The sequence below is a fragment of the Mycteria americana genome, chromosome 10, assembly GCF_035582795.1.
Source record: "Mycteria americana isolate JAX WOST 10 ecotype Jacksonville Zoo and Gardens chromosome 10, USCA_MyAme_1.0, whole genome shotgun sequence".
In the NCBI taxonomy this organism is placed as follows: domain Eukaryota; kingdom Metazoa; phylum Chordata; class Aves; order Ciconiiformes; family Ciconiidae; genus Mycteria; species Mycteria americana.
In genome coordinates, this window is record NC_134374.1 from 12,682,646 (window position 1) to 12,710,440 (window position 27,795).

The following is a 27,795-nucleotide window of genomic DNA, read 5'->3' on the forward strand; positions in this document are numbered from 1 at the left end:
TCTCGGCCGGCGGGGTGAGCGCCTTCAGCAGAAGCCAGCTCCAAAGCTAAGGGAAGTGACTGTCCCCAGGCTCTCGGCCGAGGTGCGAGAGCCCGGCCCTCGAGGGCCGTGACCCCCCGGGTCTGCAGCTCAGGGGCTGGCTGTTCCAGGGGGAGCGCCGGCCTCGGGGAGCGTTGGAGAGGGGCCGGAGGAAGCCCTCATCCCCTAGCCCGGAGCTCACCATCACAGTGATACAGACTCAGCAAAACCAAAGGAAACGTTACAAATTAAATACTAATTAAATAAATACTATGGAAGACGTTGGGAGGGGGAGGGCAAACAGAGAGGCGCAGTTCCATGGGGTCAGGTGGGGAGCGGCAGCGGCACCCACCGCCCCTCGCTTCGGCAGAGCCGGAGCCGCTGCTGCCCCACGAGCTCCGGCTCACGCAGCCCCGTGGAGAGGGCTTCGTCTCCCACCGTAGCTGGATGGGGCCGACGGCTGCAACCGCCGCTGCTCGTCGCGAAGGGACCCTGGGAAGTCCTTGGAGGCAAGGCTCCTCTCTCCCCAGCTGGAGGAGACCCTGAGGAGAGGAGGACTGGCTGGCCAAAGACTCGGGTCCCTGCTGCTGGCGCTGAGAGGGCTGCTTCCTGTTGGTCCTTATTATTGCCTCGTGATGCAGAGAGCGATCTGTCCCCGTCAGCTGCTCCAGGCCTGGTACTCCACTGCCGAACCCAGCAGCTGCAGCAGCTCGGGCTCGTAGTGCACCAGCTCCACTGTCTCTGCAGCGCCCTGCGCCAGCTCGGGGCTCTCCTGCACCTCCTCCTGCGCCAGCACCTGGCTGAGAGAGACCTGGCGCTGGAACTCCGCCTTGGGCAGCGTGGCGATCTCGAAGTGCGGGAAGCGGGCCTGGAATATGCGGGAGGACAGCTTCAGCCGCTTGAGCACGTCGGAGAAGAGGAACCAGTTGCAGGGCCTGCGAGGACGGCAAGAGGATGGCAGGTTAGGGGCGGAGGGGTCTGCAGGCACATTGCCCACCTCGCCGCCTCCCAGCTGCCGGCACGCCGGCCCTCCCCTCCACGCAGCGCTGCTGGTGAGGCCCAGCACTATTCTCGCCGGTGAGGCCCAGCACTATTCTCCACGTGGTCCTCCTCCGCAGGGTCTGCACACAGACCACACGGACAGGACCTAGGCTCAGAGACGCGCCTGGGTCTGATTGCTGCTTTGCAGGTCACATCTTTTTAAAGCACTCAAAGCAAGGCAGGGACATGGGCGTGAAAGTTACGCCTTAAAAGGTGTCCCGGCGGCATCCCCACCCGGCAGTAAGCCACACCAGAGGCTCCATTTCCCGCCCAGCCATTTCTCCTGGGCGCTGTACGTGTCCCTCTGGATGGGCAGAAATTGGCAGGCACGGAAATTTGCTAAACAGAAAAGTAGCATTTTTGTTGCTGCCTCTCCCAAGTCGCCTTTCTCCTCCCTGCAGTCCAAGCAAATGCAATAGCCATGGTGTCACAGGAGGTGGAGAAGGGAGGACTGCTCCAGTGCTGTGACCTGATTTAGCCTTCCCCATGATGGAGGGGAAACAATCTGCTCAGACCATCAACGCAAGCTGCTGCTGACCATCACTGGAGAAAAATGGGGCTAGGAGCAACAACACAGGGAGAAGAGAGGGAGGCTTCCTGACAGGCACTGCACAGAGACACCACACGGCAGCAGAACGCGTCTGGCCGTGCAGCAGGATTGCGCGGGGAGACCCCCGACTACACCCTCCTGCTCACTGAGGACGGACGGTCTGTCCCAGGCGCGGCAGCAGTGCTTCCCTGCCATCGCACAGACAGAGCTCTGCAGGAACACGAGGAGCGGGACCCTGAGAGCTGCACATCGCCAGACACTGACTTGTGTTCCTGCAAGGCCCTGCCTTCAACCCAGTATCTCTAATCCTAATTAGAAGGAAAATAACCACCTAAGATACACAAGCTGCTCTTGACCTCAAGGAGCTGAAATGGCTGATGTGCTGCCGTCTGTCAACAGGATGCCGGGGCTGTGACCACCCTGGTACAGAACAGCAGGCACCAGGCAGCCAACACAAATACAACTACCTTTTTGGCTTTACCCTCGGTTTTGTTTTAAAATAAGTCCTTTCTTAAACCTGTCTTTTCTTAAACCAAAGGGGTCTTTCCTCGCTTGGTTTCCCCACATATAGGTCTCCCTCACCTATATCCCTCAGTCTTTCTCCTGTTTTCATTAACTCCGGGGGACAAGACCAAGGACACAGGGACTGAAGAATTTCACAGGCCTTGTGCTGTGCCAGCCATCAGCCAGCAAATCCCAGGCTGGGACTTCTCTGAGCACGACTACGCTGCGGGAGTGCCCATCTGAGCGAGTGCCCCCCCCAGGTTCCTCCACAGTCACCGGAGAGCTGATCAGTCGCAGCCAGCAGTTCAGCTCAGCCCGACGTTCACTCCTGCCCTCGTTTGGGTAAAGCCTGCTGACTAGTCTTCTGAACAAGAGGCCAAGGTGACCACCTCAGAGGTGGATCTCTGAGAATTAGTCAAACAAATTCCATCTTCCACTTGCTTCTCCGACTTGGGGCTTACAAAGCATGGTTTCTACCCTCAGGTTTTTCAAAAAAAGAGTCTATGCAACGCTTCATTATGAGATGGTGTATGATGGGGAGTGTGCCACAAGAGGCACGTTACTGCCTCAGCAGCAGCAATTTGCTCCTCCTGAGGAAGCTGCAATAGCTCCATCCCTCTGTGTCTCTGCTTTGAGATCTCAATTGCTTTGAGATCTACAGGACACAAGTGCAACTCTATACGGCCCGTCTCCTCAGCACGCAGTCAGCTTGGGCTCTCAAAGTTTCTCAGGCATGCATGAATTTTCCATATATGAACATCTCATGCTATCCCTCACCTGGAGGACAGCCTAAGGCTTTCTTGTACTGCTGCTATCCTCACGAGCTCAAGGGCTCTGTTCCATGAGCTCCCCCTCCACCTCAGCATTAATGTCACCCGAATGCTCTCTGCTCCAGGAAAAGATACTCACCCCCGAGAGACTGACACTTGGAGGTTGTAGCTGGGAAGCAGCGGCTTGTCTGAGAACTCAAACATGAAGTTGTCTGCTTCTTGCTCCTCTTCCTCCTGGTCTGAACTTCCTGGAGGGTTGAGCAGAAGATCGCATCCAATGCTATCTTTCCCCTCTGCAAAAAGCAAAACAGACGTTGGCATTGCTCACAGTTTCACACCAGCCAGTGCTCATCACTCCCTGGGGAACGGCTCTGCCCAGCTGGACCAGCTACCACCACAATCTCGCGTGCACCTTCCCACAACGTCACCGCAACTGTAGGAGCCAAGTCCCAGGGGCTCCTCCTGCTCTCCTTCCAGCCCCTCGTCTCGGAGAAACTCTGAGTGAGCGCTGGCTGCTCTGCACAGCGAGACTCCACTCGGGGACCAGGGTAGGTAGAAAGAACGTCTATGTCATAGCAGCACCCTTCAGGTTTACACCGATCCCGCACGTGAGACGAGGCACTGCCTGCTTGCAAAAGGAGCCACTTGGCCTGGCAGTCTTTTCTTGGGTCAACCACACGCTGACCCCCCGACACTCCCTGGAACGGCCTCAGCCCCTCTCCTTTGCCAGCACAGCTGTCCTCAGCCTGAAAGAACCTGCGCCAGAGAGGAAGGAGGCAGACGTACGAGATGCTTTGTCTGCACAGATCCTAGAAAGTGAGGCACTGCACTCTGCTTGTTGAGGGCTTCTCCACCCAGATCCCCCTCTCGACAACTGTCAGCAGGTTATCTAGAGGTGCGCGCCAGCAATTCTGTCTAAATAAGGACTGCAAGGCTGTGCCACCAAACTGTGCAGCAGATCTAGAGACTAATACAACCAAACAACAATAAGCATGACTTCAGAGAATCAGCCCCACAGATTTCTGGCTTAAAGCTGGCTGTTCCGGGAGGTATCTGAGCTCCAGCAGGATTTGCTTCCATAGGAGATAGAGAATGGCGCACTTGATCCATAAACCATTTAAAGACAGTTAAATTTACTATTCACCAATCTGAAAAGCATCTGTTGAAAAATAGCTTGCAGCCTGGATTTTAGTATTAAGAGGTATGAATAGCCTTGGGTTTGCAGAGTGTCGTTGTCCTGCTGAGATAATACAGGGTACTCCAAAAACTTCCAGAAAACAGAGTTTAGATTCTACAGAGAGAAGTCAGACCAAATGTGCTGGTGAGCAAATAAACCAATCATGCAGAAGTTCAACACCACGCATGAGAGAAAAGGCTGCAAAAAAATCTTATGGTGTGCTGCATCGGAAAGCTCCACGCACCATACTGCTCTACGAATAAACGCAGCGCCCAGCAAGAATGTTATTTTAATAGAGAAACAACAGCAGATGACAGGAGACATGGGCTCAGACAGGGTCTCAGGAAAAATATGAAATAATTTCTTAGTCCTGACAAGGACCAAAAAACTCCCCTAAGAAATAGAAAAACAGGGTGGTTAAATCTTCAAAACTTATTGTAGAATAGGACAAAAATAAGTGACATGAATATTGGTCTGAGATCCCTGCTAGGCAAAGCTCAGACGCCATCACTGAAAAAACTCAAATTTCTTGAACAACCCAGGAAAAAAAGAATTAAATGCATTTAACGCGGCAACAATGTGGTCCAATGTCTATCCAGAAAACTCTTCTCACTAAGTCCTGTCCGTTAGCCCGAGTGAAGGCTGCGACGAGAACAGGAACATCCTGTACCACCGTAGAGTAACAGGGAGACAATCAGGCGCAGCAATGCTAGTCCCAGGAGTAGAACAAAACCCTGGAGTGGGACTTTGTATCTGGAACTACAGTAGCCCGAAGTGCAAGACGCTGATGACTTTACCATACTCAGACCTCAGAGATCCCACACCCTGGCTTTAGCATTATCTTTTGGCCCCCAAGAGATTTGCAGACCTAAGGGAAAATGTGGACAACATTCCTGCCTCAAAGAATAGAAACAGATCCAGCAGAGGCCTGGGATTTCTCCTCCACCCTGAGGGACATGCAATGTTTTGTGCTTCAGCCAGTGGATCTGATGGAAGGGGAAACTTTGAAGGACTGAACCACTGAAGGAGGAGAGCTGTTTTCTGCTAAGCTGGTTTGCTGCCTGTGACAGCTGGGAGCAGCTCAGTTACTCAGAGCAGAATGAGGTACTTCCCTGCCCTGGGGAGTATCTGCTCTTGGTGACCCAAGGTGACCGCTGAAGGCAACGGAGCCAAAAGGGCCCATTTCAGAACACTCAGTAAACACCACTGTAAACAAACCAGCCCCTTGTCTCAGGTTTGGGCATCTTGCTCTTCCTTGCCGACTCAGGCAGTGTCCCACAGTAGTGCCTGGTAAAGCACACGTGACAATGGTCTAGCACTGCCATCTCACTGCTGCTGTAAGCTGATCTAGGTGTGGATGAAAAGGAAGGTCCCTTTCTGTGCCCGCTGAAAACAGACCTGGCAGGATAAAGGATTACCTCCCAGCTGGGTTAGTTCCTTGCTGCAACTTGCCACGGGGCCTCCCAAAGGCAGTGTCGAGGGCAGCGTCGAGGGCAGCACTGGGAATGCTCCAAGCAAAGGCGCAAAAGGAGGGGCAGCGTGACTGACCTTCTGACAGCAGCGTGGTGGTGCTTCGGCTTGGGATCTCTGCTGTCCTCTCTCCGAGCCAGAGACAGAAATCTCCCACAAGCAACACCAAAGCCACGGGGTTTCAGAACATTTTCTGCACCTGACATTTCTCCAGGGTTCATCACTCTCATGTCTGGGAGGAACCTATGTTCTCCCAAGTGCTGTGCAGTGGTACCTGTGAAAGTCTGAAGCACCTGAGATGCAAGCATCAGCCCAGCCAACACTGGAAGGATCTTTCCACTGCAGCAAGGATGAAGTGACATTTCTAGGGAAGGGTACAGGCAGAACAATGCAGGATTTGTCTGGCTTGTTAACCAACTTCAGGTAGCACAGGAGAGAAGGAAGACAAAACCTGACAGATGGCACCATGTGAATGACAGAGACCCAGTACAGACACATCCACAATGGCCAGGATTTAGCGTGAAGTCCCACTGGAAGAGGTAGGACGTGTTTAACAGAGAAGGTAGTCTTCCCATCCTCAAATGAGGAAATACTCTGAAAAGCTCGACTAAGGTCCAGGGGAAGGAAAAGAAGCGCAGTACCCAGCACTCCCTATGGAGATTTTCCATGTATGAGCCAAGTGCCTAAGCAAGGCCCTCGGGAGCAGTGAACTGCCATCGCTGATGGCATCCCAATACCCCTCCATCCCCCAGGAAACACCAAAAGAGTTGGTGATGGCTTGCTTACTGAACAAAATAATTCCTTTCTTTTTGCCTACAGGGGTGGAGAACAGAAATGCGGGAAGACACGATGCAAGACAAGATTTTTCAAGACAAGCTGAGGGATGTGGAAATGAAAGAACTGAAACAAGCAGCTAATTTGAACAAAACACAATCGGCTTGCTTTTCCAAGATCCACCCGTTTCGTTTCAGGCATTAGGGCGTATGAAAAACAAGACGGCACATTTCTAAATTACTTGCATGTAATTTAGAGGGTATGAGAACTGGCAGTCTACAACCCCATGCCAGGATCTTCAAGAGGAAAGGACACTGATGAACAGGACATAAGCAGATACTAGAACTCAAGCACATAAGCTCTCTGGGTAACCAAGAACTCAGCATGCTGTAGTAACCAAAGAGAGCCAAACTCTCCTACCCACAAAACCACACACAATTTTCCTTCCTTGTTTATCAGAGAAATCCAAGTGGGAATCAGTCATAAATCAGAAGGTGTAATATCTTTACTTTAAAAATATTATAGTCAAAGAATACCTATTTTTCTTGTGGTAAAGAGGCTGCTTCTTAAAGGATTCTGATAGCTTCAAGAGTGAGAAATTCAGAAGAAGGAGACTGTGGTTTGAACAGTTTCCTTGGCATGCCTGAGGTGCAAAAGCCTACGAACAAACCGTTCTTAGGAGTACAGAATTTCTTCTGTTCTGAAATGAAGAGACATCAGGGTCCTCCAAGGACAAGTCCTCTACCAAAAGCACCCTTCCGTATCTGATTTTTTTCATCTCTATAAGGATGTCGGAAATGATGGAGGTGAGCAACTAAAATCAACAGCCTGTTAGCTTGCCAGCGTAAATAACCCAAGTCTTTACGAAGGGCTTGAGAGTGCCGATCTACTGTCTCAGAAGTGGTTGGGAGGGACTCTGCAGTCTGCCACAGGCCCACGGCTAGATCCAGAACATCTTCATTCATGGACCCCGCGGGAACTGGAGCAACAGAGGGAACAATTTGTGGACCTTGTGCCTGTATCGTTTCAAGAAAACGTCTAAGCTGGTAACCGCAATTTTCAGGAAGTGACAGTAAAAGGTACAAGTCATGCCTGCACTGGAAAATGCCTGGCATTGTAAGAAGAGGACCTTCCCCAGACGAATGCCTCCCCTCCAAAGCAGAGGAGAGGGATGGGCAGCTCTGGGAACCTGGAAGTTCAAGACTTCTACACCTTGAATGAATGAGTATGTCCTCTGCCTGCCTTGGTTTTATCTTGATGACCAGTTAGCAGGAGAGTAACAAGAACGGCGATACGAATCACATGCTCCGGGATCGATACCCAAAGACCCTCAGGAATCACCAGCAGCACTTGGAGTCTAGTCTTGCACACTGTGTTCAGCCTACTTGGAGGGATCCACACATGCAGCTTCCCAAAGAAAAAGTCTCTTTCAGGAGCAGCTCCCAGCATGTAACATTACGACAGGATCTCTAAGATGTGAGCTGGGAGGGACGGGGACAGACCTGAGTGAATGATGTGTCATTACCTAGCATTACTTCTCTCTGCTCTGCTGCTGTACATGAAATGGCGTAGACTGAACTCACCTAGCACAGAGCTGCTGTAGAAGTCCCATGCTGTTCGAGGATCTCCATCGCTGCGCCCCTGGAGATCCGAAAGGTAATCTAAAGAGAAAAAATTGAGAGGGTTAATGCTTATCTAGTGGTCAAAGCATGATCCTAGCATGCATACCCATTGATCCTGGGTGAGCCACTTCACCCCTGCTGCTTCTCCCCACTCTGCAGTTAGGCATTATGGCAAAAGCTGAACCATAACTTGCAAGAAGAGCACCCTCGCTCAGGAGAGGACAACATGACCCGGGCCTGAGAGCATGAAACAGAAGCTGAAAAGGGAAAACAACTGACAACACTAAGTGGGTTGGAAAGAAAGGTTCTTAGGGTTGTCTGGAGTTCAAAATCACATCCCCAACACCTGCATGTATAGTTAAGCCTGGAGGAGCACAGACAGACAGCTGGCAAACAAGATCTTTTTCAACACTGGAGACTTTCTGCCTTGTATCTAGCTGGGAACCACTGCTACTCTAGCTGTCTCTTCCTTGCTGTTGCGTAGAAGCCACAACACTCATCTTGCTTCTACACAAACAGCGCGGAAAGTGGGCACGCTTCACTCTCAGCCATTGGGACCTAAAATGGTCCTTTCTACCAACAGCAGGCAGGCAGCATTTGGGCAGAGCTGTTTTCAAGTAGAAGGCATCATTACTTGGCAGCAAAAATACGTTCACTTAGGTTATGCAGTAGAACCAGGAACTGTGGAGCAGTGTCTCCAAGCCTCATGCACAGCACTGTCTTTAGCTGTGTGACCACAGCATTGCCATCTCTTTGCACATTAATGACTGAAAAGTGACTTGTATCTTACTTGGAAAACAGTATACAATTCTATAATTAAAGATTGGGTGGTAAAAAACACACACACATGACAGGACAGAGCTCAAATTATTCAGTCACCTGCTGCTCAAGCACTTCAAAACCCTTTGACACCCAGATTTGGTCCCATATGCTGCCAGTCAGGAAGGATGGAAGCACTGCCACCCCCAGGCTTGGCACCTACCGCAGAGGAAGCGCTTCATCACTTCACTGGTGGCGAGCTTCACAGCTGTCTGCCCAGAGTAAGTGGCCAGAGTGGGATCAGCACCATAGGAGAGTAGAAGCCACATGGTTTCCAGGTTGTCATTTGCTACTGCATCGTGGACGGGCCTGCAAGGACAGAAGCATTGGCAGAAAAAGAAGAGGCTGGAAGAGTTCGCAAAGCAAATGCTCTGTTTTGGGTTAAGACAAATCTAGTGATGGCCTACAGCTCGTCCTGAAAAGACACCCTGCTCCCTGCCCCCACACCTCTCAGTGCTTCCCCAGATGTTCCCCTCTCACTGGCTTGCCTTGTGCCATCCTGCGCGCTGCAGTTCACGTTGGCACCGTGCTCTAGCAGAATGTGGAGGATGTCGATCCAGCCTCGTGCGCAGGCTTCGTGCAGAGCTGTGTAGCCAGCGTTGTCACGATGGTTCACGTCACTGCTCTTTTTCTGCAGGCAATAGAGCACTACGTCCTACAGGAAAGACCATTGCAAGCCTGGTTACACACAAACCCAGACAAGGCAGCGCAGGGGACAAAGCAGCAAAAGGCACCAAAACTCACCTTGTAGCCCAGGCGAGCTGCTCGCTGCAAAAGGGTCTCCCCTGCATTTTTGTTCACAATCAGCCGCCGAGCTCCAGGAGGAATGTTCTGGGCCACGGGCAATTCGGGGGAACTCCCTGGGCTGACCCGACGAGACTTACAAAGTGTCCACAAGTCCTGGGACTTCTTCAGAGGGCGCATTTTGGGCTGGTTCCAGCAGCCTTTCCCCTGGAAAAGAAAGGAATACAACTCCTTGGCACATGTGGCCATGGCTGACTAACAGGAGTGCTCTTCTCTCTATTCTCCCCGTGCGTGTTCCCCTCATCAGCTCAAGTCGTACCTTCCCCTCATCACAGATCCCTGCCAGGTGTTTGGTTTTACATTTGCGTTTTCCTGATGGCTTCTCTAGTTCTTCTTGGACAGGAGAGCTGTCTGAGTGCTCCAGGAAGAAGCCATTCCGAAAGTCTGGGCGTCCTTGAGATTTTCGAGGGGATGGGGAAAGCCTGCTCCTCAGTCGTAGCTCTGTGCCTTTACCCTGCACAGACTCCTTCTGCTTCCGGTACCTAAAATCTAAAGGAGAAATAGGAATGAGGAGCTTCTGTAGGTACCGCACCGAAGGCCAGCAACCCATATCTCTGCCACCAGGCAAAACAAACTGCCCATCTTTGATGGCTGCTCATCCAGAAATCCAGACCCACAGCGGAGGCACTGCAGTAAGTAGAGGCAGAGAGAATCTGCAGATTCTCCCCATCAGGGACGGACTCAGCATGGACACAAAATGCCCAACAACAGACAGCCATCCTGGTCCGAAAAGGCCAAGCCTACTGAGAGCTGGGGCTTGCACACAACTAAGGCTTTTCCTTAGGTCTGACAGGGAACCCAGTACAAAACAGTCCAGCTTGTCAGCACACTTCCCAGTAGTTTGGTAATTGCATGCTGGCATATGGTGCGCTCCCCTACCTGTAAGGCTGAGCAGGACTCACGTGGAATAGCCCTTAGAGAGACAGAAAATGCAGGCGGTATCCCCTTTAAACCACCTGTGAACAGTCATCGTTTTGCTGCCTACAAAACCAGACCCTGCCTTGCCCCCTCACATCTTCCCCTTAAGTTAGGTAGCACATTAAAGTTTCAATTAATATGCATGCAGGTAGGAAGTACCAGGATGCCTCAAGGGAAATCCAGTGCTTTCTTCCTTGCATTATACAGAGCTGCAGGTTTGCTCATGACGGAGTCCTGCACATCGCGTGAGGACAGGCGCTCTGCTTCCCTGAAATAGCAACATCCCGTAGCAAGGGCACGACAGCAACGGGAAAACAAAGGAACAAGAAAGTAAAGCCCTGTGAACAAATAACTGCCTGGACTCGTACGATGCCGTACACCTCCCTCTGTGCCAATGATCAGTGCTGGAATAAAATAGGTTACAAAGGAAGACCCCTGTGCAGACCAAAGGACAGAGGAGGCATCTGTACGCAGCTTTGCAGAGTCTGAGTCTCTGAAGCCCGGCTCTCTCCACAGCTTTGGGCACTTCGTTTGGGAACAGAGACTTTGCTTCATTTCTAGGTGAAGAGCCAGGAGATGCCCTGGTGGGTTAGTTCAAGGGATCAAGAGGATAAACTCCAGGAACAAAATTTTACATCTGTTAGGGACACTGCTGCCTCCAGTACCAAGGCAGGTTTTGTCAATCTCCAGCAGCAGCATCTTCAGCTTCCACATTATGCTGAGACTCTAGATTCTCCACGTGAAGCACCACACAACTTCCACTTACGTCTTGCTATCACTAGGAAGCAGGGGCCATGGATCTTGCACAGAAAAATGGGTTTGGCCAAGATACCAAGGTAGAACCACAAATAAAATCTTGAAGCAAGCATGCCTCGAGTACTGTTGTGCTGTTCTGGTCTCCACATCTCAGGAAGAATGGAGTGCAAGTGGAGAAAGGCAACCAACTGAGGAGTGGAGAGGCCACCCTACAAGAGAGGCTGGGACTCCTCAGTCTGGAGAGAAGGCAGAGAAGGATGTGACCAAAATTTGCAAAAATCATAAAAGGGTGGATCAGCTGAGTGGAGGAATCTTGTTCACCCAATCCTGCAGCACAAGACTTACGGGCACTCCATGAAATGAGTAAGAGATCAGTTAAAAAACAGACAGGAAAAAGGACTTTGCACAGCACAGAAGGAACTTCGGGGCTTCACTGGCACCAGAGGTGGTGGAGGCAGACGTTATCAGCAGGAACAGAAAGGATTTAGGCAAATTCATGCACAACAGACCCACAAATGAGCTAGTTTAGCTGTTCTGGATGCTGTGGAAGCCCAGGCACCTGAAGTCTGGGAAATGGCTGTGCTCAAGTGCTGGCCCTGCATAGCCTCTGCGCTCGCCACGGTCAGGAGAAAACCGCGGGCTAGACAGACCCTGACACAATGCAGCATGCTGGATGTGCTTAGGCAAGGAACGGGAGACATGTCCTTGCTCTGAACAAAGCGGAACACACCCACAAGACATGGTCTGGCAGTTCTGACTTCTCACCACACAGAACATGGTATTTGTTTTTAAGCTCATGCACAACTCTCAGGCTGTAATTGAGCAAAGTTTTAGCGATGATACTTGTCAAGAAGGCAGCACGCGGCAATCACTAGCCTGCTTGCTGTTTTGGAAGCAATCACCGGATGGAGATTTCTGCTGGGCTGTCTGTAACACCGTCCTTGTCTTTTTTACAGCATTGCAACACTTTCACAACTAACTCAGGGCAGTAGGCAAGGACTTGAGGTGCTCCTTCCCTGATATCCGATTCCTTCTGCCAACATGCAGGGGCTCTGTGTTTTAGAGCAAAGCTCTTAAAGCAGCCCATCACTGTAGTGTTAAATACACCTCACTTGGCAGGATGTGTGTCCGTGTGAGGGAACACCTTCCCGGCAATGAGCAGCACCTTGGGCTGTGGAGGAGACAGGTAGGAAACGGCACGAATGTCAGGAAAGTGGCAAGGAAGAGCCAAGTCTCTGACTGACACGTGAAGAGAAAGGGGTAAAATGCTGACACATCAGAAAACACGTAGCAAACAGGATGGTCTGTGTTTGCAAGTGGCACACTCCGACAGCCCCTGCACACCCTGGAGGAGAAAACACAGTGACTCCATCACTCCTCCGAGCACAGAGAGGAGGTGGACAGTGGGTTCCTCTAGCCCAGAGGTCCAACACGTGGCTCTGGCAGGGATCTGCATCTATTTTCACTCTCTTTAGTATCCAAAGGAGACAGAGGAACACCACTGGCTTAGTGCTCTCAAGGCGTGCACCTCAACCATAGCTGAGCAGCAGCGAAACTCCAGGGCGTGCACTCATAGGTGAGGAACAGCCAGTCCAGCTGATCAAAGTGGTCTGCCCAAAAGCAAGGTGGTACCGGTCAGAGAGAGGAGACACCGCCAATGGATCCAAGCATTACCATCACCATCAAAGGGATATAGCCTCCTTCACCCAAGTACCCGCCCCAAAGCCTAGGGGTCCTGGTTGTTTCTTAGGTGCACTTGATGATGAGGTGGCATTAACAAGCAAAGATTGCTTGTATTAACCCCTCTCCTGGAGGGGATCCTGCCCCCCGAGCCAGGTGTTTGTCAGTGGATCGCTGCAGCTCGTACCCAAAGATGACGCAGATTCTTTAGGGAGTACAGGACACAGTGGTCTGCTTTCTCCAAACACATGGGCTGGCCCCTGTTCCTCCTCTGGCTGCCAGCCAGCTTACAGTGCCACTGTAACACCCAGATCCTCATCTCCAAAGCCAGCAACGGCTCTAGTCCACAACTTCTGAATCCAAAATACAGAAGCTCACGTATCTGAGGGCCGAGCAAGCAGTCCCTGAGGGAAACTGGCTTCTGGACAGAAGACAGACACTCTTAAGATGTGTAGTAAAGCTCCTGGAGAAAACCCTCCTGAATGCTGCTGTACTCAAACCTCCTTCTCAGGCTTTGTTTGGAACAGGCGTCAGCCAGAGACAGTCTGAGAGTGCCCCTGAACTGCGAAGCTGCCAGGAAGCCCATCAGAAACTTTACTCCTGGTCTCACAGAAGCACCCAGACACTGCAGCAATAGCGTAAAACTGTGCCAGAGCAGAAACGTAACTTGGGATATCAGCTGGTGGGAGGATAGCAGCCATCTCTACTACTCACAGCACCTCAGAAGCATCTTAGCCTCTCCTGAGGACTGTCGATCTGAGCACTGATGTGGCAGAAGGCAACAGGTCCGTATCCACTACATCACCTCCAAGAGAAAGGCCCAAGCGTATGGAGGGCTAGCAGAAGTGCTTCCCCCAACACCACGGCTCGGACATGCTCTTCTGCAACCCTGACAGAAGTTACCTGTGGGACACTCGGACACAGCTATGAGCTACCAGCCAGCTGTCAGCGCACACGCTGAGACATCAGCGCGCTGCTGGATGAATCCCAGCCTTACTTCCAACAGCCTCAAACTGCCCCTGCACAGACAGAGAGAAGGGACCACAGAGACTGCTAAACCTCAGGGAAACGCAGATCACAGATTCAGCTTTGACCACATGGTCTGGGCAGTTATGGGAGAAAACGCAAGAGCAGAGGTAGAGCAGTGAGCAGGACACAGGCAGGTGGCACAGCATTCTCCTCCTAGCAAAGCTGCAAACACAGAGGGGGATTTCTCCGTCGCTTGCAGACACTCTGGCTTTGTTAATCCTCGCGCCCATGTGTTCCCTGGTGCAAGCTTGCAAGTTGCCTTAATAAAGCAAGACAAAGCATAAAGAAGCCCGGTTGAATTGTGATGGCTCCATGTCCCTCTGCTTTAGCCAGGAATGCTGAACACTACTCCCAGGGGCCCGTGCTTGTCCAGAAATATTTCACTGTGCTACCTCGTCCGATTCTCATTTTCCCACGCCCTCTGTCTTAATCTGAGGGTAAGATCAGTATCTAATTAGCCACAGAAGCTGCTGTTTCCTACTCTGAAATTTACTGTAAATATTTTTGAAAGAAGAGCCGATCCATTGAAGCGGCCCATGCTGTGGACATCAAGCCATTAATAATGATGGAGTTTCATCATTACAAAAAAAATCCAAAAAACCAAAAACGCCCAAAAATCCCACACACAACAAAAAAGCAACAAAACAAAACACCCCCATGTTGATCCCCAGCCTGGTACCAGAGCCCCCTTCCCAGACTGTACCTGCTTTGGATTTTCGCCTCCTGTGGGGGTAGCCCCCTCGTTCCTCCTCTCGCTCGGTCAAATATTCCCCTGTTTGGTATTTCCGACTTTTCTGTCGTCTCCTTTTCTTCCTTTTGATGTGGCTGTCATCTTCCTCCTCCTCATTGGGCTCCCACAGCTGCCTGGGTGATTCCACTCTCCAGGGCAGCTCCCGGGTCCTCCTCGTGTAACAGCTGCTCCTCTCGGACAGAGACCTGTCCCTGGCCCTGCGACTGTGATAGCGTGATGTCCTGTGGGATTTTCGCAGCTTGCGACGTTTCAAGGATGACTCCTCCTCCTCTTCCTCCTCCTCTTCTTCCTGATCCTCCTCCAGCAACGGTAAAATCTCCTGACCAGTCACATCACACTCTCCCGTCACACCAGCAGAAGAGCCAGCAATGCTTCCTGCAAGAAAGCGGGATTTCTAGCTGACAAAAAACGCCTACAAGAAAAACCCTGCAAGGCAGGACAGAAGGCAGGCACAAGGCCAACTAAACAGGGAAACGCTCCCAGTCCACCCAGGACTCCCACCTGGGGCCCCTGGCACCAACTCACCCGACTGACTGCGCGTCCGGCTGCTCAGCACCACCGGAATGAAATCCCGGAAGTTGTTCTTGGGCTTCTTCTCAAGGTAACCTGTGGGGAAAACGGAGCCTTGAGAAAACATGCCACAGATCTGTGCACGCAAGTCTGCTGGCCTGGGAAGGGCAGTCCAGCATCATGCTGCAGCTCTGTTTTGGATCCCAACCCGCTATGGGAAGACACCAGCTCCAGAGGCCGTTCAGCTTCAGGGGAGCGGCGGTTTGGCCCCACGGGCATCAGGGCAACAGGAAGCGCTGCAGCCTGACCCTGCAAGAACACATTCCCATTCACAAGAGTACCTTCCTCGTGGCTGTCCCCACGGTGCACCGGAGATGGGAACTCGGACTTCGCTGGCCTCCTGCGCTTACGCTTTACCCTGAGGCTGTTGTGATCCTTCACTGATCCCAGGCCGGTTCGGCCTTCTCGCTTGCTGAGTTCATGCGGATTGTCATGGTGTTTTCGCCACTGTGAATGGAGGACACAGACTGAAGCTTGAGCTGCTGACTGACTGAGCTGGAGTAGCAAAGAAGGGACAAAACGCTGTCCCCCGCTCATCGTGCTGGCGTCCTCCAGCGTTTTTGACACCCCAGATCCATTTTTGCTCTAGATAACCTGCAGACATGGGTACACTAATCCACTGTCAGGCAATGCCAAAGAGCGTGGGTGGAAAGCCCTGTGCCCTCAGCTGCCCTCCCCTGTGAGAGCTCCCTCCACACCCCCAACCTCACTGCTAACCTTTGCCATAACCCAGCAGTCCCAGCCCATCCCACCCACCTTCCGGCCATGCACACTCCGGCTCCCCGATTTGCTTGGGGACTCCTCGCCGTCCTGGGCTTGGCACTTCAGTCTCTTGTGCGCCTGCCTGGCGTCCCCATCATGCTGCCGCTTGGACTTGCAGCGCACGCTGCCCTCTTGCTTGATTTGGCCTGCTCCTTTGAGCTTGACCTCGGCAAAGGCCTGGGGAGCAGTCCCAGCTCGCAGGCAAGTCACAGAAGTAAATGACATGTCACACTCCACTCGCTCCTTCTTGACCCTGCACAGATCCACCTGACGCACGCACTGGAGGGGCTCTGCAGCTGGTGGCTCCTGGGAGCCTTCGCAGCCCAGCTCCTTGCGTTGACTCTCCGTGGGCACAGCGGGCACCTCTGAAATCATTCGCAGGCTCTGCTGCCCAGCCGCGGGCAGATCATGTGACAAATACGCCGCTAAGACTTGGTTTTTAGGCTTTGCATCCACCTGTTTGAGGCTACAGCTCCCCTGGGGAGCCTCAGTCTGTACACTGCCCTCCTTACTGGAGTCAGCCTCTGGTTGATCACACTCTTGACTCTTCGGAGGGTTGTCCAGCTTCCCCTTCCCCCCTTTCACATCCAAAGCACTGGTCTGAAGAGATGGACCTGCATCCAACGGGACTGGATTGGCCGGCTCCTCGTAGAGCTTGGGCAAGGCCCGGCAGCTCTTGCTCTTGGCTGCAGCTTCCCGTTCCTGAGGTGGGAGCCTGGGCAGCCCCTCTGGCAGGCTCTGGGTGGCTGTGCTGGACTCTGTGGGCTGCACGCTCGGGAATGTCGGGAGCTCACCTGCACCAGCTGGCTTGCAGGAGCTATTCTGGTTTGGGGGCAGCTGCCCTGCTGTGGAGATGCCAATTGAAAGCAGGGGGGTTTGATGATAAGGAGACCAGCCAAGAGGCAGAAGCTGAGGATTGGAAGGTTTTCCATTCACAGGGCATCGTGGGTACACACTTCCCTGGCCGGGATTCCAGGTGGAGATGTCCTTGGACTGACACAAAGGAGCTCCTGGAGCAACTCTGCCATGAAGAAGTCTCCTGGCAGGATCCTGCTGTCCTTCTGTGCTGACCTGGTTGGCTTTCTTCCCACAGGCAACCCCAGCGCTGCGAGGCTCTCCCTGATCGATGATAGAAATAGGCTCCTGCTTGGGAAGGTGGCGCGGGTCCCTGCTGAAGCTCACACCGGGGTCCTTGCTGAGCAGCAGCGAGGCAGGCACCGGGTTGGCAACGCCGACGTAGGTGCCTGGAATGGTGCTGATGAGCGTGGTGTTCTTCACCCAGGAGCCCTGCTCGCCGTTGCGCAGGAACTCGGGGAAGATGACTAAGGGAGGGGTGGTGCCGAGACACGAGGTGACGCTGCTGCCCGTAGTCTGGGCCGTGCGCTGGGACTTGGACAGGACCGTGGTGAGAAGCGCTTTGCCGCTGGTGTGCACGGGTGTGAGGATGGGCATAGGAGGTGTCTTGCGTTGGCTGGGTGGAGGCAGTTTCTGACGATTGGACTTGGAGGAGAGATCGAGAGGCATCTCGCTGCACTCTGGAGAGGAGACCATCTCACGCTCTAGCTGTGGAGGGGACTTCAGAGGAGAGAGTGAAGTGGCAGCCCCCGGTGCGGGCGGCTCGGGAGCTGCCGGGGCTCTGGCGTGCGCACCGGTGCCGGAAGAGGGAGCAGCACTCCCACACGATGCTGCCGGCAGAGGCTGGCTGGACGAGAGGGAAGGGCCAGCGGTGGACGGGGGAGCGCCCTCGGCAGCAGCCTGGGCACCGCTTCCGCCTGAGGGTGAAGGGCAGCTAAGCTGACTCACCTCCACAGACACCACTTTGGCATCTGAAGCCAAGGGTCTGGTGACGGAGAAGGTGTAGGGGTAGGAGCGCAACTCTGGGGAAGCGATAATGCCCGGCAGGCAACGCTCGTGTAGGTAGGAAGGCAGGACGGGGAGGGTGAGCGTGGAGGAGACCCCCAAGGTGGCTGGAAGTGTAGCCACGCTGAGTGGCTGCCCGCAGCTGGGTGGTGGGATGTACACCAGCGACTGGCTGGGGCTCAGAACTGCCCCGGCCTGAAAGGACAGGGGCACTTTTTGCATAGCAGGGGCCTGAGATGTGGGAAAGCACACTCTGTTCAAAGTAAAAGTAGCGGGAGTGGAGGCAGAGGTGTTGCAGCTGGAGACAACCACAGACAATGTCCCTTCTGCCAGCATGCCTGGCCCTTGTGCTCCAGCGCTTGGGGTGGTTTTCTCCTTCCCAGCAGGCTCGCTCTCTGGAGCCACGGAGCAGGCTGGAGGAACATCAGCCTGCTTGTCGCTGTGAGGATCTGCAGGTGTCCATGCAGCATCAGCACCACTGCTCTCCTGCTCGGCAGCTCTGGGGATTGCGGGCTCCTGCCCTCTGCCATCCCCCTGGCTTGCCAGAGGGCCCAGGGCATCATCTTTCACAGTCTTTCCCGCACACTCCGGGTTTGGGTTGGGATCAGGTGGCTGCTCTTCCAGTTTGGGCCCGAGCTTTTCCTCCACCTTGCCATCAGCATCCAGCCCCTGGGCACTGCTGCCACCACTGCTGACTGCCGTGAGCTCCACCTGCAACAAGAAGGGAGGTGTTCCTGAGAGCTGTGCAAGTGGCTCCTAGCGAAGCAGGCAGGACCTTCTCTCTAGTCCCCCCAGGACACAGAGGCAGAAGTGGCAAACAGCTCTTGCCAAACTAGAGCGTTGCTTTGCCCTTACTGCACCTAGGCACACCCCTCTCGAGAAGGAGCCCGCGGGACCCATTAGGGTAGATGCTCTTGCTTGGCCTGTTCCATCAGGGAAAGGCCTTCTCGGACCCAGACACGCACGCAAGGAGCTCACCTTGGAAAGGCTGCTGCTGACACAAAACTCTTGAGACCCCAAGTGCTGGGAGCTGCTCGTTTTAGACTCCTCATCAGAAAGGGGGGCTCTCCTAGCCAAGGAACAAGACACAGCATTACGAAACCCCCCGATACGCTCCCAGCATCCTACCCCTTCCCTGTCCCCACATGGGATAGCAGAGCAGCTGGCAGCCTGAAGAAGCGTGCCTGCTCCAGGTAGCCAGCTCCTCGTCATCACATGCTACGCAATGGGTACCGGCCGCTGCAGACTGAAGGGGTGAGGAGCACTGCTGTCCCCTGCAGTCCTCCCCCTCCTGGAGCTCTGCCCGCTGGATAGCACCTCCTCACACATCAGTGCTCACCCTACGGCTCCTACGGGCCTGACAAGCCTTTCTCCACGGCCCAGCATCTCTCTGCACCTTCCTTACCCACAGCCATTTTGACCCCCCCGGTCTCACCACGGGCCAGCCCAGTCCTCCCTGACTGCGCTGCCTCACAGCCCGGCTCCACACACCCGCTCCTGTCCCCTCCGCTTCCCGTTCTGCCCCACCACACAGTTCCAGTCCCATCCTCCTCCGAGCCCCATCCTGCTCGTCTCTTCTTCCACAGGCACCTCCTCATTCCCGTTCCTCCGTCTCCCAGCCTCGCTCACTCCCTGCCCCGGGACTTCCCAGCCCAGCCCTGCCGCTCTCCTCCAGCCTCACGTGAAGATCTCCCTCCAGCACCAAAGCTCTTCAAGCTCAAGCTGTCCGTGATGGGAGCAGCGGGTGTCTGCAGCCACGCCGGTGTGCAATGTCCTGCTGGCCTATGTGTTTGACCCTTTCTCTTTGGAAGACAGTTCCCAAGTGGAAAGCCTAAATTCAGGATAAGGATTGTGGCCTCCACAGAAATGGGGCACGCTGAGGAGACAGCTGTCCTTGTGATCTACGACAAGACTGGACAGGAGGCAGCGCTCCCGTGTGCAGTGCCCTGCCCCAGGACACTCCTGCCCCAGCACTATTTACCCAGTGACGATTCTCTGGTCTCTAAGGGTCGTTCAGACAAGGTGCTGGTGCCAGGATAAAACAACTTAAGTTTACTTTCTGCTGAGGACGTGATTTCTTCTGGATTTGCTCCCTTACCTCCCAGGCTTCCACAGCAAAGTAACAGACACAAGCTAGGGGACAAAGCTTTCTCCTTAGGCTCCCGTATCCCCAGCACGGGGACCCTGGCTCCAGGCTGCCTCACGAGCGCCACACCGCAAGCCCCGCTGACCCTCCCGAGCCCCGGCGACAGCCCCGTCCCTTCGAGGGGCTCCTGCCCTCCAGCCCCCTCGGCGGCAGTTTGACAGGGCCCTCCCCAGCCTGGCCTCCCAGGTCAGCCCGGCCACAGCCGGCCGAAGGGGGCTGTCATTAGTGAGGAGGGGAGATCTGGTCGCGGCGGCAGGCTGCGGCGCGGTGCGGCTGACCAGGGCCAGGCCGCCTCAGCGCAGCCGGCAGGGCTCGGGGTGCGGCACCCGGGTCCCCGGCCGCGGCAGGCCCCGGGGCCCAGCCCTGCGCCGGGGCAGGCGCTGCCCCGCCGGGGTGAGAGGGCCTTGGGGGGGGCGGAGGGGGCGGGGAGCGGGGATCCCGGAGCCAGCCCGCCGTCGCAGCCCGGTCCCCGCGGAGCCGTGCGGCGGGCGGGGCGGAGCGGGGCCGGGGCCGGGGCCGGCTCCGGCTCCACACAGGCGGGCGGCGCGGCGGCGGGACGCCAGGGGGCGCCCGAGCGCAGCTGGCTGCCCGCGGCACCGCGGCGAGCGGCCGGGAGCTGGACAGCGGGGCCCGGCCCTGCCCCGGCCCGGCCCTGCCCCGGCCCCGGCCCCGGCCCCGGCCCCGAGCGGGGCGCAGCCCTGCCGCCTCCTCCCGCCCTCGGCTACCTGCAGGGGCGGCGGGGCCGGACCTGCCCCGCCGCCGCCGCCGGGCCCGGGCCCTGTCAGCTGCCGGGACGGCCCCGGGGGCAGCCCCGGCTGCGGTAGCGCGGCCTGCCCGCCTCCGGCCCGGGCTCCTCCGCAGGCCAGCCCGGCCCGCGGCGCGGGGAGCGCGCACGGAGGAGCCCGCGACGCCCAGCCGCAGCGGACGGGGCCAGCACGGCCGCCCCGTGCCAGCCGCCTCCCGCCCGGCCCTAAACGGGGCCAGCAGCCAAGGGAGAGCGCTCGGCTGCAGCCAGCCCGGTTTGCCCGCCTTGCTCAGACGCCCCAAACTTTAACGTTTATTGTAAACTAGGAGTAGCTCCAAGTGGTGTAGGAGAAGCAGAGGGCAACGCCATCCCCGGCTCTTATCTGAGGGACGCACAGCGGGCCGAGCGGCTGCTGAGGGCTGAAGATGATCTCTGCTCACGTCTCTGCCCCGAGCGAGAGTCTGAACTCTTCCCCGTCCCACCGCTCTTCTGACTGGCCCTCGGAGGACTCGCCACCAAAAGCCTCAACACCCGCAGCGAGGAATGACAGGCACACGCTGCCTTTGAGCCCATAAAACTTTTCTGGCTCTGGCTACAGCAAATGTGCTGAGCAGGCGTAGCAGCCTCCAGGAAGCCACAAACTGATCAGTTTCGAGAACAAGACCCCAGAGCTGCGGGAATAAAAAGGCGATGCAAAGCCACGGGGCAGGCCAGGAACTCGTCTTGATCGATTCTGCCTCCCAGCCACTAATCCTCCCTAATCTCCTATTTGGTGGCATGTCACAACTCTCCCATCTAATCATTTGGTCTGCACTAACCCTCCTGGGTCACTGAAAGCTCTTCTTAGAGGCTTGGCTCGCAGAGGGTCAAGCTCTCTCCCTTCCCTGGCAGTTAAGAGCACAGGTCTGGTGAAACCAATAGCACAGGCAGACAACTCAGCCTCGTCACCCACCAACGCCGCGGAGGCAATACAGCTACACACAGCCAACGGCTCCTCTGCAGAGGCCTCCAGAGCACTCCGCTTGTGGGCCCTCCTTGCTGGGGCACGGGATGCGGGGACCATCACAGAATGCCATCATTTGACCACACATCCATCCCTCCCTGTGGCTCTTTCGTACCACGGTCCATTTTACACCCTAGTAAGAACGGGCTGAGCCAGCACCAGCTCCCTTCCTATAGCCTCTCCAGATCCCTGACTCACTTTCTCTGCTCTCTTCCTCCTTCCCCCACCACGCCGCCCACGCACCTCACCTCTCCTCGTTGAGGCCACACATGCGAATCCGCTCTGTGCTGGTCCAGTTGTGCACCCCACTATAGAGAGGTGCTGTAGAGATCATGACAGCTGCTCGTCACCGACCGGGACCTGCTGGGGCTCGAGGGGCCGCTCTGCCTACAAAAGAAACACAGAGGATTGGTAACTCTCCCCGGGGTGCTTGCATTCAACCACACTTCAGAGAGACTCATCCCCGGCTTCGCTGCCAGGCAGACGGGGTACAACGCCTGAGATGCTACACGTCTGGAAGAGAGCTAGAAGAAATCAGCAGCACCTTGGGACAGAAGCCACAGTCCGCTCATCCTCGTCTTAAACAACTTTATTGCAAAAAAGGCTCTGGCTACCCTGAGAGTTTCACATGGGCGTCTTCACACACATACACATCCCTTGAAAGACTCCTCCACTTTTCTTCTCCCTCCAGGGGGACCTCCAGCACCGGGTATCGAGCCGCAAGACAGAGCTTCACCCAAGATGATGGTCTGTTAAAATGCTGACATCCCCAAGGCTTCATAGGACTTTCACAAACCAGCTCATGGCGGGTTCAAAGGGGAAAGCCTCAAACAAGGAAGCAGCTGGGGGACCCTGGAGGGGAGCAGAGGTTTGCCGGCACTGCCGTCAGAGGTGCCGTCAGTGATTATCCCCTCACTCTGTCGGGAAGGTGCTGGTATTCAGTGGAGTTACGGGTGGAAAACAGGAGGAAATCCAGAGATTCGTGAGCATCCAAGACGCACCGTCGGCTGGGTGGAGCTTTCGAGGGAGAACGTTGCAGCCAATCGTGCAGCGCTGGGTGTTCAAGCATTAAGGCAGCTTTGCTGCTCAAGTCGTATCAGGGAAAAAGCAACGAAGGAAGAGAGAATCTACTGTGCTAACAAGTGGACTCTGTCGAACCAAGTAGGACTGGCTGCAAAAGGCAGAGAGATGCTGTCAAAGAGGTTCTTGGTTCAGAGAAATACTAAACACCCGAAGGTAAAGCAGGCACAGAGCCACAGCAACGCTCTCAGTGCAGCATGTGAGAGTGGGAAGAAGCTGAAAGCGACACGTGATCCCAAATCTCCGTCAGTTTTCTTTTCCCTAACAAACTCCTGGCGACACCAGCTCTGAACAGGACAAGAAGCAGCTTGCACCATCCGTTTATGCTGAAACGAGTCACGCAGGGATCTACCGGCCAGCAGCTCGAGGGATCGAGCCGTGGAATTGAACGACTCCTCTGAAGGCAGCCGCTGCCGGGTATCCTCACCTCAGCCCAAACATGCCGGTGGGGATCCTCCGGACAGAAAAGAAGGGCTGGGCACATAGGAGAAATCGGGGCAAGGCAGCTTGTTTGCAAAACAGAAGCGACAGACCCATCTGCACGTACGAGGGCACAAGTGAGCAAACAGACTACGGAAATCAGAGGTCAGGAGAAGAGGGGGAAACCTGCTAAAAGACGCGCACTGTAAGGTGGAAGAAATACTACATAACGAAGGGGGAGCCGGGCAGACGCTAAAACAGAGCAGGGTCATACCCAAAGAGAATGAGAGGTGGCTTGGAGCAGGAAGGGGAGGAGTCTTTTGGTGCTTGGAGAGAAATGCAACATAAAGGAAATAGGGGAACAAACAATCTGCGGGGATTTCACCATCTTAGGCTAAACTGAAAGAAGGGGAGGAGAAAGGTTCTGCCCCTGAGCACAGTGGCAGGACAGATGTTTCAGGAGAAATCAAAAGGGACCTTCTGCGCAACAGGGGAAGGGGACGCGTACGGCTGCACGACGTGGAACAGAAGTTGGAGACGAGCTGAAGCCTCAACAAGCGCAGATCAGGCGTGACCTGAGAAAAGGTCTGGCAAGGGAAAAGTGACAACAGGGTGGTGTGAGGAGCTGGGTGAAACAGCCCATTTTGAGTACTCGAGTAAGAGCTGGTCACCAGAGGAGGCACAACGGCCACGAGAAGAGAGCCGGGAGGACATAGCGACAGAGATAGACGCTGTTTCATTAATTCTTGGCCTCTATCCTCTACAGACGATGTGGGACATGGGCCAAAGACAGGCATTTCACAGGGAACGAAGGAAAACAGAAGAGAAAAAGAATCAAGATTTCAACTAAGAGAAGGAATAAAACAGGGGGAAAACAACAGACGTGGTCGCAAGCACAAACCAGAGCGAACGGCGAAAGAACAGCATCCTTAAGAAGGCGGACCAGGAAGTTTATTGAGAAACGCGGGGATGAGCAGCCTCCCGACGCAACGCCAAACCAGAAAGAGCAACTGCAGCCTCCCTGGGTCAAAACACACTTTTAGTCGAGTCGACACAAGGAAACTGAGCAAATCTCTCGTCTACACTGGTGCAGCCTTGAAGCGACTTTAAATGGATGTAATTAAACTAGTAGGAACCCCTTGGAGAGCACAACTAGGGCATGGTTTCACATGCCTGTCTTCGAGTAGAAGCAGCTGTTGAAGAAACTGTTGAAGCCCTTCTCTCCCCTCACCCCTTCAATCACCTCACTGAAACCGTGTGGTGTCCTGGTAAACTTGACCAGGGAGTTGATCTCTGCTTAAAACCTTTTTTTTTTTTTCATTTTTCCTGGCTGGACTGGTGTTAACCCATACTAGCTCCTAGGTCAGGTTGACCAAGAGGGAGAGAGGGCACAGCCTGGCGCAGAATCTGCTTAATTCACTACGTCTGCCAAAGCAAATGTAGATGAAACCACAGTCTTATTTTGATATAGCTAAATAGGTGCCCAGCCAATTCTAATTAACTCCAAAGAAAAGTAGTTTAGAATGAAATAAGAACATCAACACAGCATTTTGTGTGGAGAAGCTCAGCGTGCGATATTAAAGCTCCTTCACCTCTCAAAACAAAACGTGCTCTAAGAATTGCGAACAAGAAAGGTGCCGAACCCAACAACAAGCCCTGGGAGAGATTTTCAATGAAACTAACGTGGTGAATTAAAAGCAAGGGGGGGTTTTGTGCGTTCAGACAAAACATCTCATTGTTTTGCAAAAGGAGAGGATGCTACTCTGCAAACCAGTCTCTTCCAGGCTCCAGAAAAAGCAAAGCGGAAGATGTTTTCCTTGTAGTAAAAGCACGCTTTTACTCAGGTTAGCGATGACTTAGCTACATGTGGAAGTTCCCTTGGATTAAGTCAAGAAATTACTCTCTCTTCTGAAATACCGCTATACAGCCAACGGAAACAAGTTTCCGGAGATGAAGTTCTTTGGGAATGGATATTTTCTAATAATTATCTCTAGACAAATCCTCCTTGCGCTAAAATCCCAACAGCGCCAAGACAACCGTAGTTTCAACGCAGGCCGAGCTGAGGATGGCAGGACAGGCTGCTGTCGCCTTCACCTACCAGCTCCCACACAGCTGAAGAGAATTAAGCCCACATAATCTCCATGCTGACCCCTGTTAAAATCCTGCCCGCTCCCCGGCTCTCAGGGACCCTAACTTGCGTTGCCCGAGGTGAGGCTTCCTAATTAAGTTTTCCGCTGCAACGCAGCCCCTCACACTCGCACCTCCCACCCCAGCGTGTCGTGTCCCCCCCCCAATAACAGTCGCTCCTCAGCCGGATCAGTTCCCTGACCTGACTCAACGCTCAGCTTCTCGAGCACTGGCGTTGGCAAACACGTAAGGCAACTTCTCTGGGCTGCCACTGAACTTCCAGCCACCGTAGCAAAGAGTTTGTTTTTTACCAGAGGGTTTGGTACTGTCGGTGTTCGCCCTCACTGATGTCACGTCTACGTTGCCACCTGGTCTAACCCACTTTCGTACTGCTTTGATCCGGTCAACCAGAGCCACGATCTCCTACAGCCGTCCACCTCTACGGCAGCTGGGCTGGGCCCAGACCCGCAGGTACAGAAAGGGGCTTTTCCCCGTTCCTCACAGAGACAACTCGTGCCAGCCACTTCTTCACAGTGGAAATGCATTCCGCTTTAGGACCGTGCTGCCTTGACCCCCCCAAGAAGCTTTTCATGTATTTTCCTGCTCTGTACATTTCCAAGTACTAAAATGGCTTGGATTTCAAGATGCTTACCTTTCCTCTCCCCCATCCCAGCACCAGCACGAGCTACATGCCAACAGATCGGCACCGCCTCAGCTGCACCCTGCCTAGGCAGGCACGAGACGACGGGTACTGAAACGCCAGCAGCCAGTCTCCTAAAATCCCCCAGCACAAGGCTTCCCTCCGCCTGGGCTCTGGGCAGGCATGTCATCCCCCAACGCAGGCAGGAGAGCACCGTGCGATGGCATCGAGCAAAGGCCCGACGAGCGGCGACGTGCACCGTTGCCGGCAGCCAGGGTTCAGACGGCACAAGCTTCCCCGGGGCGAACAGCAGTTTCGCCTTTCCCCGCTGCACGGGCGGCAGCCACGGCGCGAGCCTCGCGAGGCCAAGGGCCAGCTCCGGAGATCCCGCCGCGGGTCGCGTGGGCAGGAACTTGGTGCAGCTCGGCAGACAAAGCGATGCACTCGGCCGGGCTCCGGGTCCTTTACGGACGCGGCAAAAAGGAGCCTGCCGGCGGTGCCTCCGTTCGCGCTCTCAGCTGCTGCGTTAAGTGGGCCAGCGGCACAGAGGGAGGAAAGGGAGACTCTCCAGCCTTAGGGTATGGAAAAGAAGAAAGCCCAACACATCCCGCTGCAGCCGGAGATCGGGAGATCGCGGTGGCTCGCCTTCCCAAGGTGCTGTACGGCTCCTTTGGCCAGGGGGCACTGTGAAGGCCGGGAGGGATGCACTTTGACCCTGGAAACACACCCGCGGGAGACACCTTTGTAACGTTCATTCCCAGAGAGCAGCGAAACCTCGAAGGCAAGGTTTTTTCCCCGGATGGCTACAAAATATAAAACTACGTCGGCTGCTGGAAACTCGAGAGGGACTCGGAGCGCATCGCCTGCAACCCGGCTGCTTCGACGGGAGCGAAAGCAGCAGAATAAGGCAGCGCGTGGCCCTGCGGCTCTTCAGCAGGGCTCAGATGGGCCAGAAGGAAACGGTCTGCATCGACAGGAACGGTCTCCTTCGCTTGCGATAGTTTGTTCACTTTGGCAATCTTCGTTGCCATTAGTAACACAGGCAAGAAATTATATTTGTTTTTATGTGTGATCGCCGGGCGTCCATTTGAGGTACAGAGGTCCAGAGCGAGTGCCAATCCTGAGAGTTGCCCGAGATGCCTTAGCAGGGATTCAGCTCTGAGCATGGCTTCAGAAAACCGCCTTAAAGCAAACTGCTTGCAAAAAAATAAAAATGAAATAAAAAATGAAATTAAAAATTCATGACGGTCCTCTCACAGGACTCGCAACGGGCACAATACACAGCAAGGGAAAAATTTAAACAAGAAAACTGAAGAAACGGAAACAGTTCATCCTATATTGCGTTACTGCTCAGGCAGAGGTCAGAAACTGTAGCAGAATTGACCAGGACAACCAGCGTGGAACAAAATCCACCACGGCCAGGCCAGGCCAGGCCAGCGCCGCTGTCCGCCTCGGCGGGAGCCGGTGCCAGGCGCAGGGTCCGGCCCGTGGCCCGTGCGGCAGCCCCGCGCTCAGTTTGGGTTTCCCACTGGCTGCACAGCAGCCCGACTGCTGCGGAGCTGAGCCAGGCTTTGCCTACACGCATTTGCTTAAGCTGATTTAAAGACACAGTAACACCGCAAGTAATTATAGATACTCAGCACGATGAATTGGAAACAAAAACGAGAAAATCCATCCCCATTTAAACGAGAAAAAAAAAAAAAGTTTGCTGCACATTCGGTAGTGCTTTAATAATAAGTCCCAGCCGCCGGACGACCGG

The 27,795-nt window shown here is 54.6% G+C and overlaps 1 protein-coding gene across 1 annotated transcript in view; it reads right to left on the reverse strand.

Moving 5' to 3' along the window:
* Nucleotides 1-255: 255 nt before the first annotated feature.
* Nucleotides 256-27,795, reverse strand: part of BCORL1 (BCL6 corepressor like 1) — a 29,702-nt gene continuing 2,162 nt past the window's right edge. Inside the window, exons 2-14 of the mRNA XM_075512975.1 lie at nt 22,018-22,156; nt 18,854-18,944; nt 16,010-18,586; nt 15,535-15,700; nt 15,209-15,289; nt 14,636-15,058; nt 9,809-10,038; nt 9,490-9,696; nt 9,234-9,400; nt 8,909-9,054; nt 7,888-7,965; nt 3,023-3,176; nt 256-953 (exon numbers count right to left, since the gene is read on the reverse strand). Of these exons, the coding sequence (XP_075369090.1) occupies nt 677-953; nt 3,023-3,176; nt 7,888-7,965; nt 8,909-9,054; nt 9,234-9,400; nt 9,490-9,696; nt 9,809-10,038; nt 14,636-15,058; nt 15,209-15,289; nt 15,535-15,700; nt 16,010-18,586; nt 18,854-18,944; nt 22,018-22,103 (4,683 nt within the window). The 5' untranslated portion in view covers nt 22,104-22,156 and the 3' untranslated portion in view covers nt 256-676. The remainder of the gene's footprint in view (nt 954-3,022; nt 3,177-7,887; nt 7,966-8,908; nt 9,055-9,233; nt 9,401-9,489; nt 9,697-9,808; nt 10,039-14,635; nt 15,059-15,208; nt 15,290-15,534; nt 15,701-16,009; nt 18,587-18,853; nt 18,945-22,017; nt 22,157-27,795) is intronic.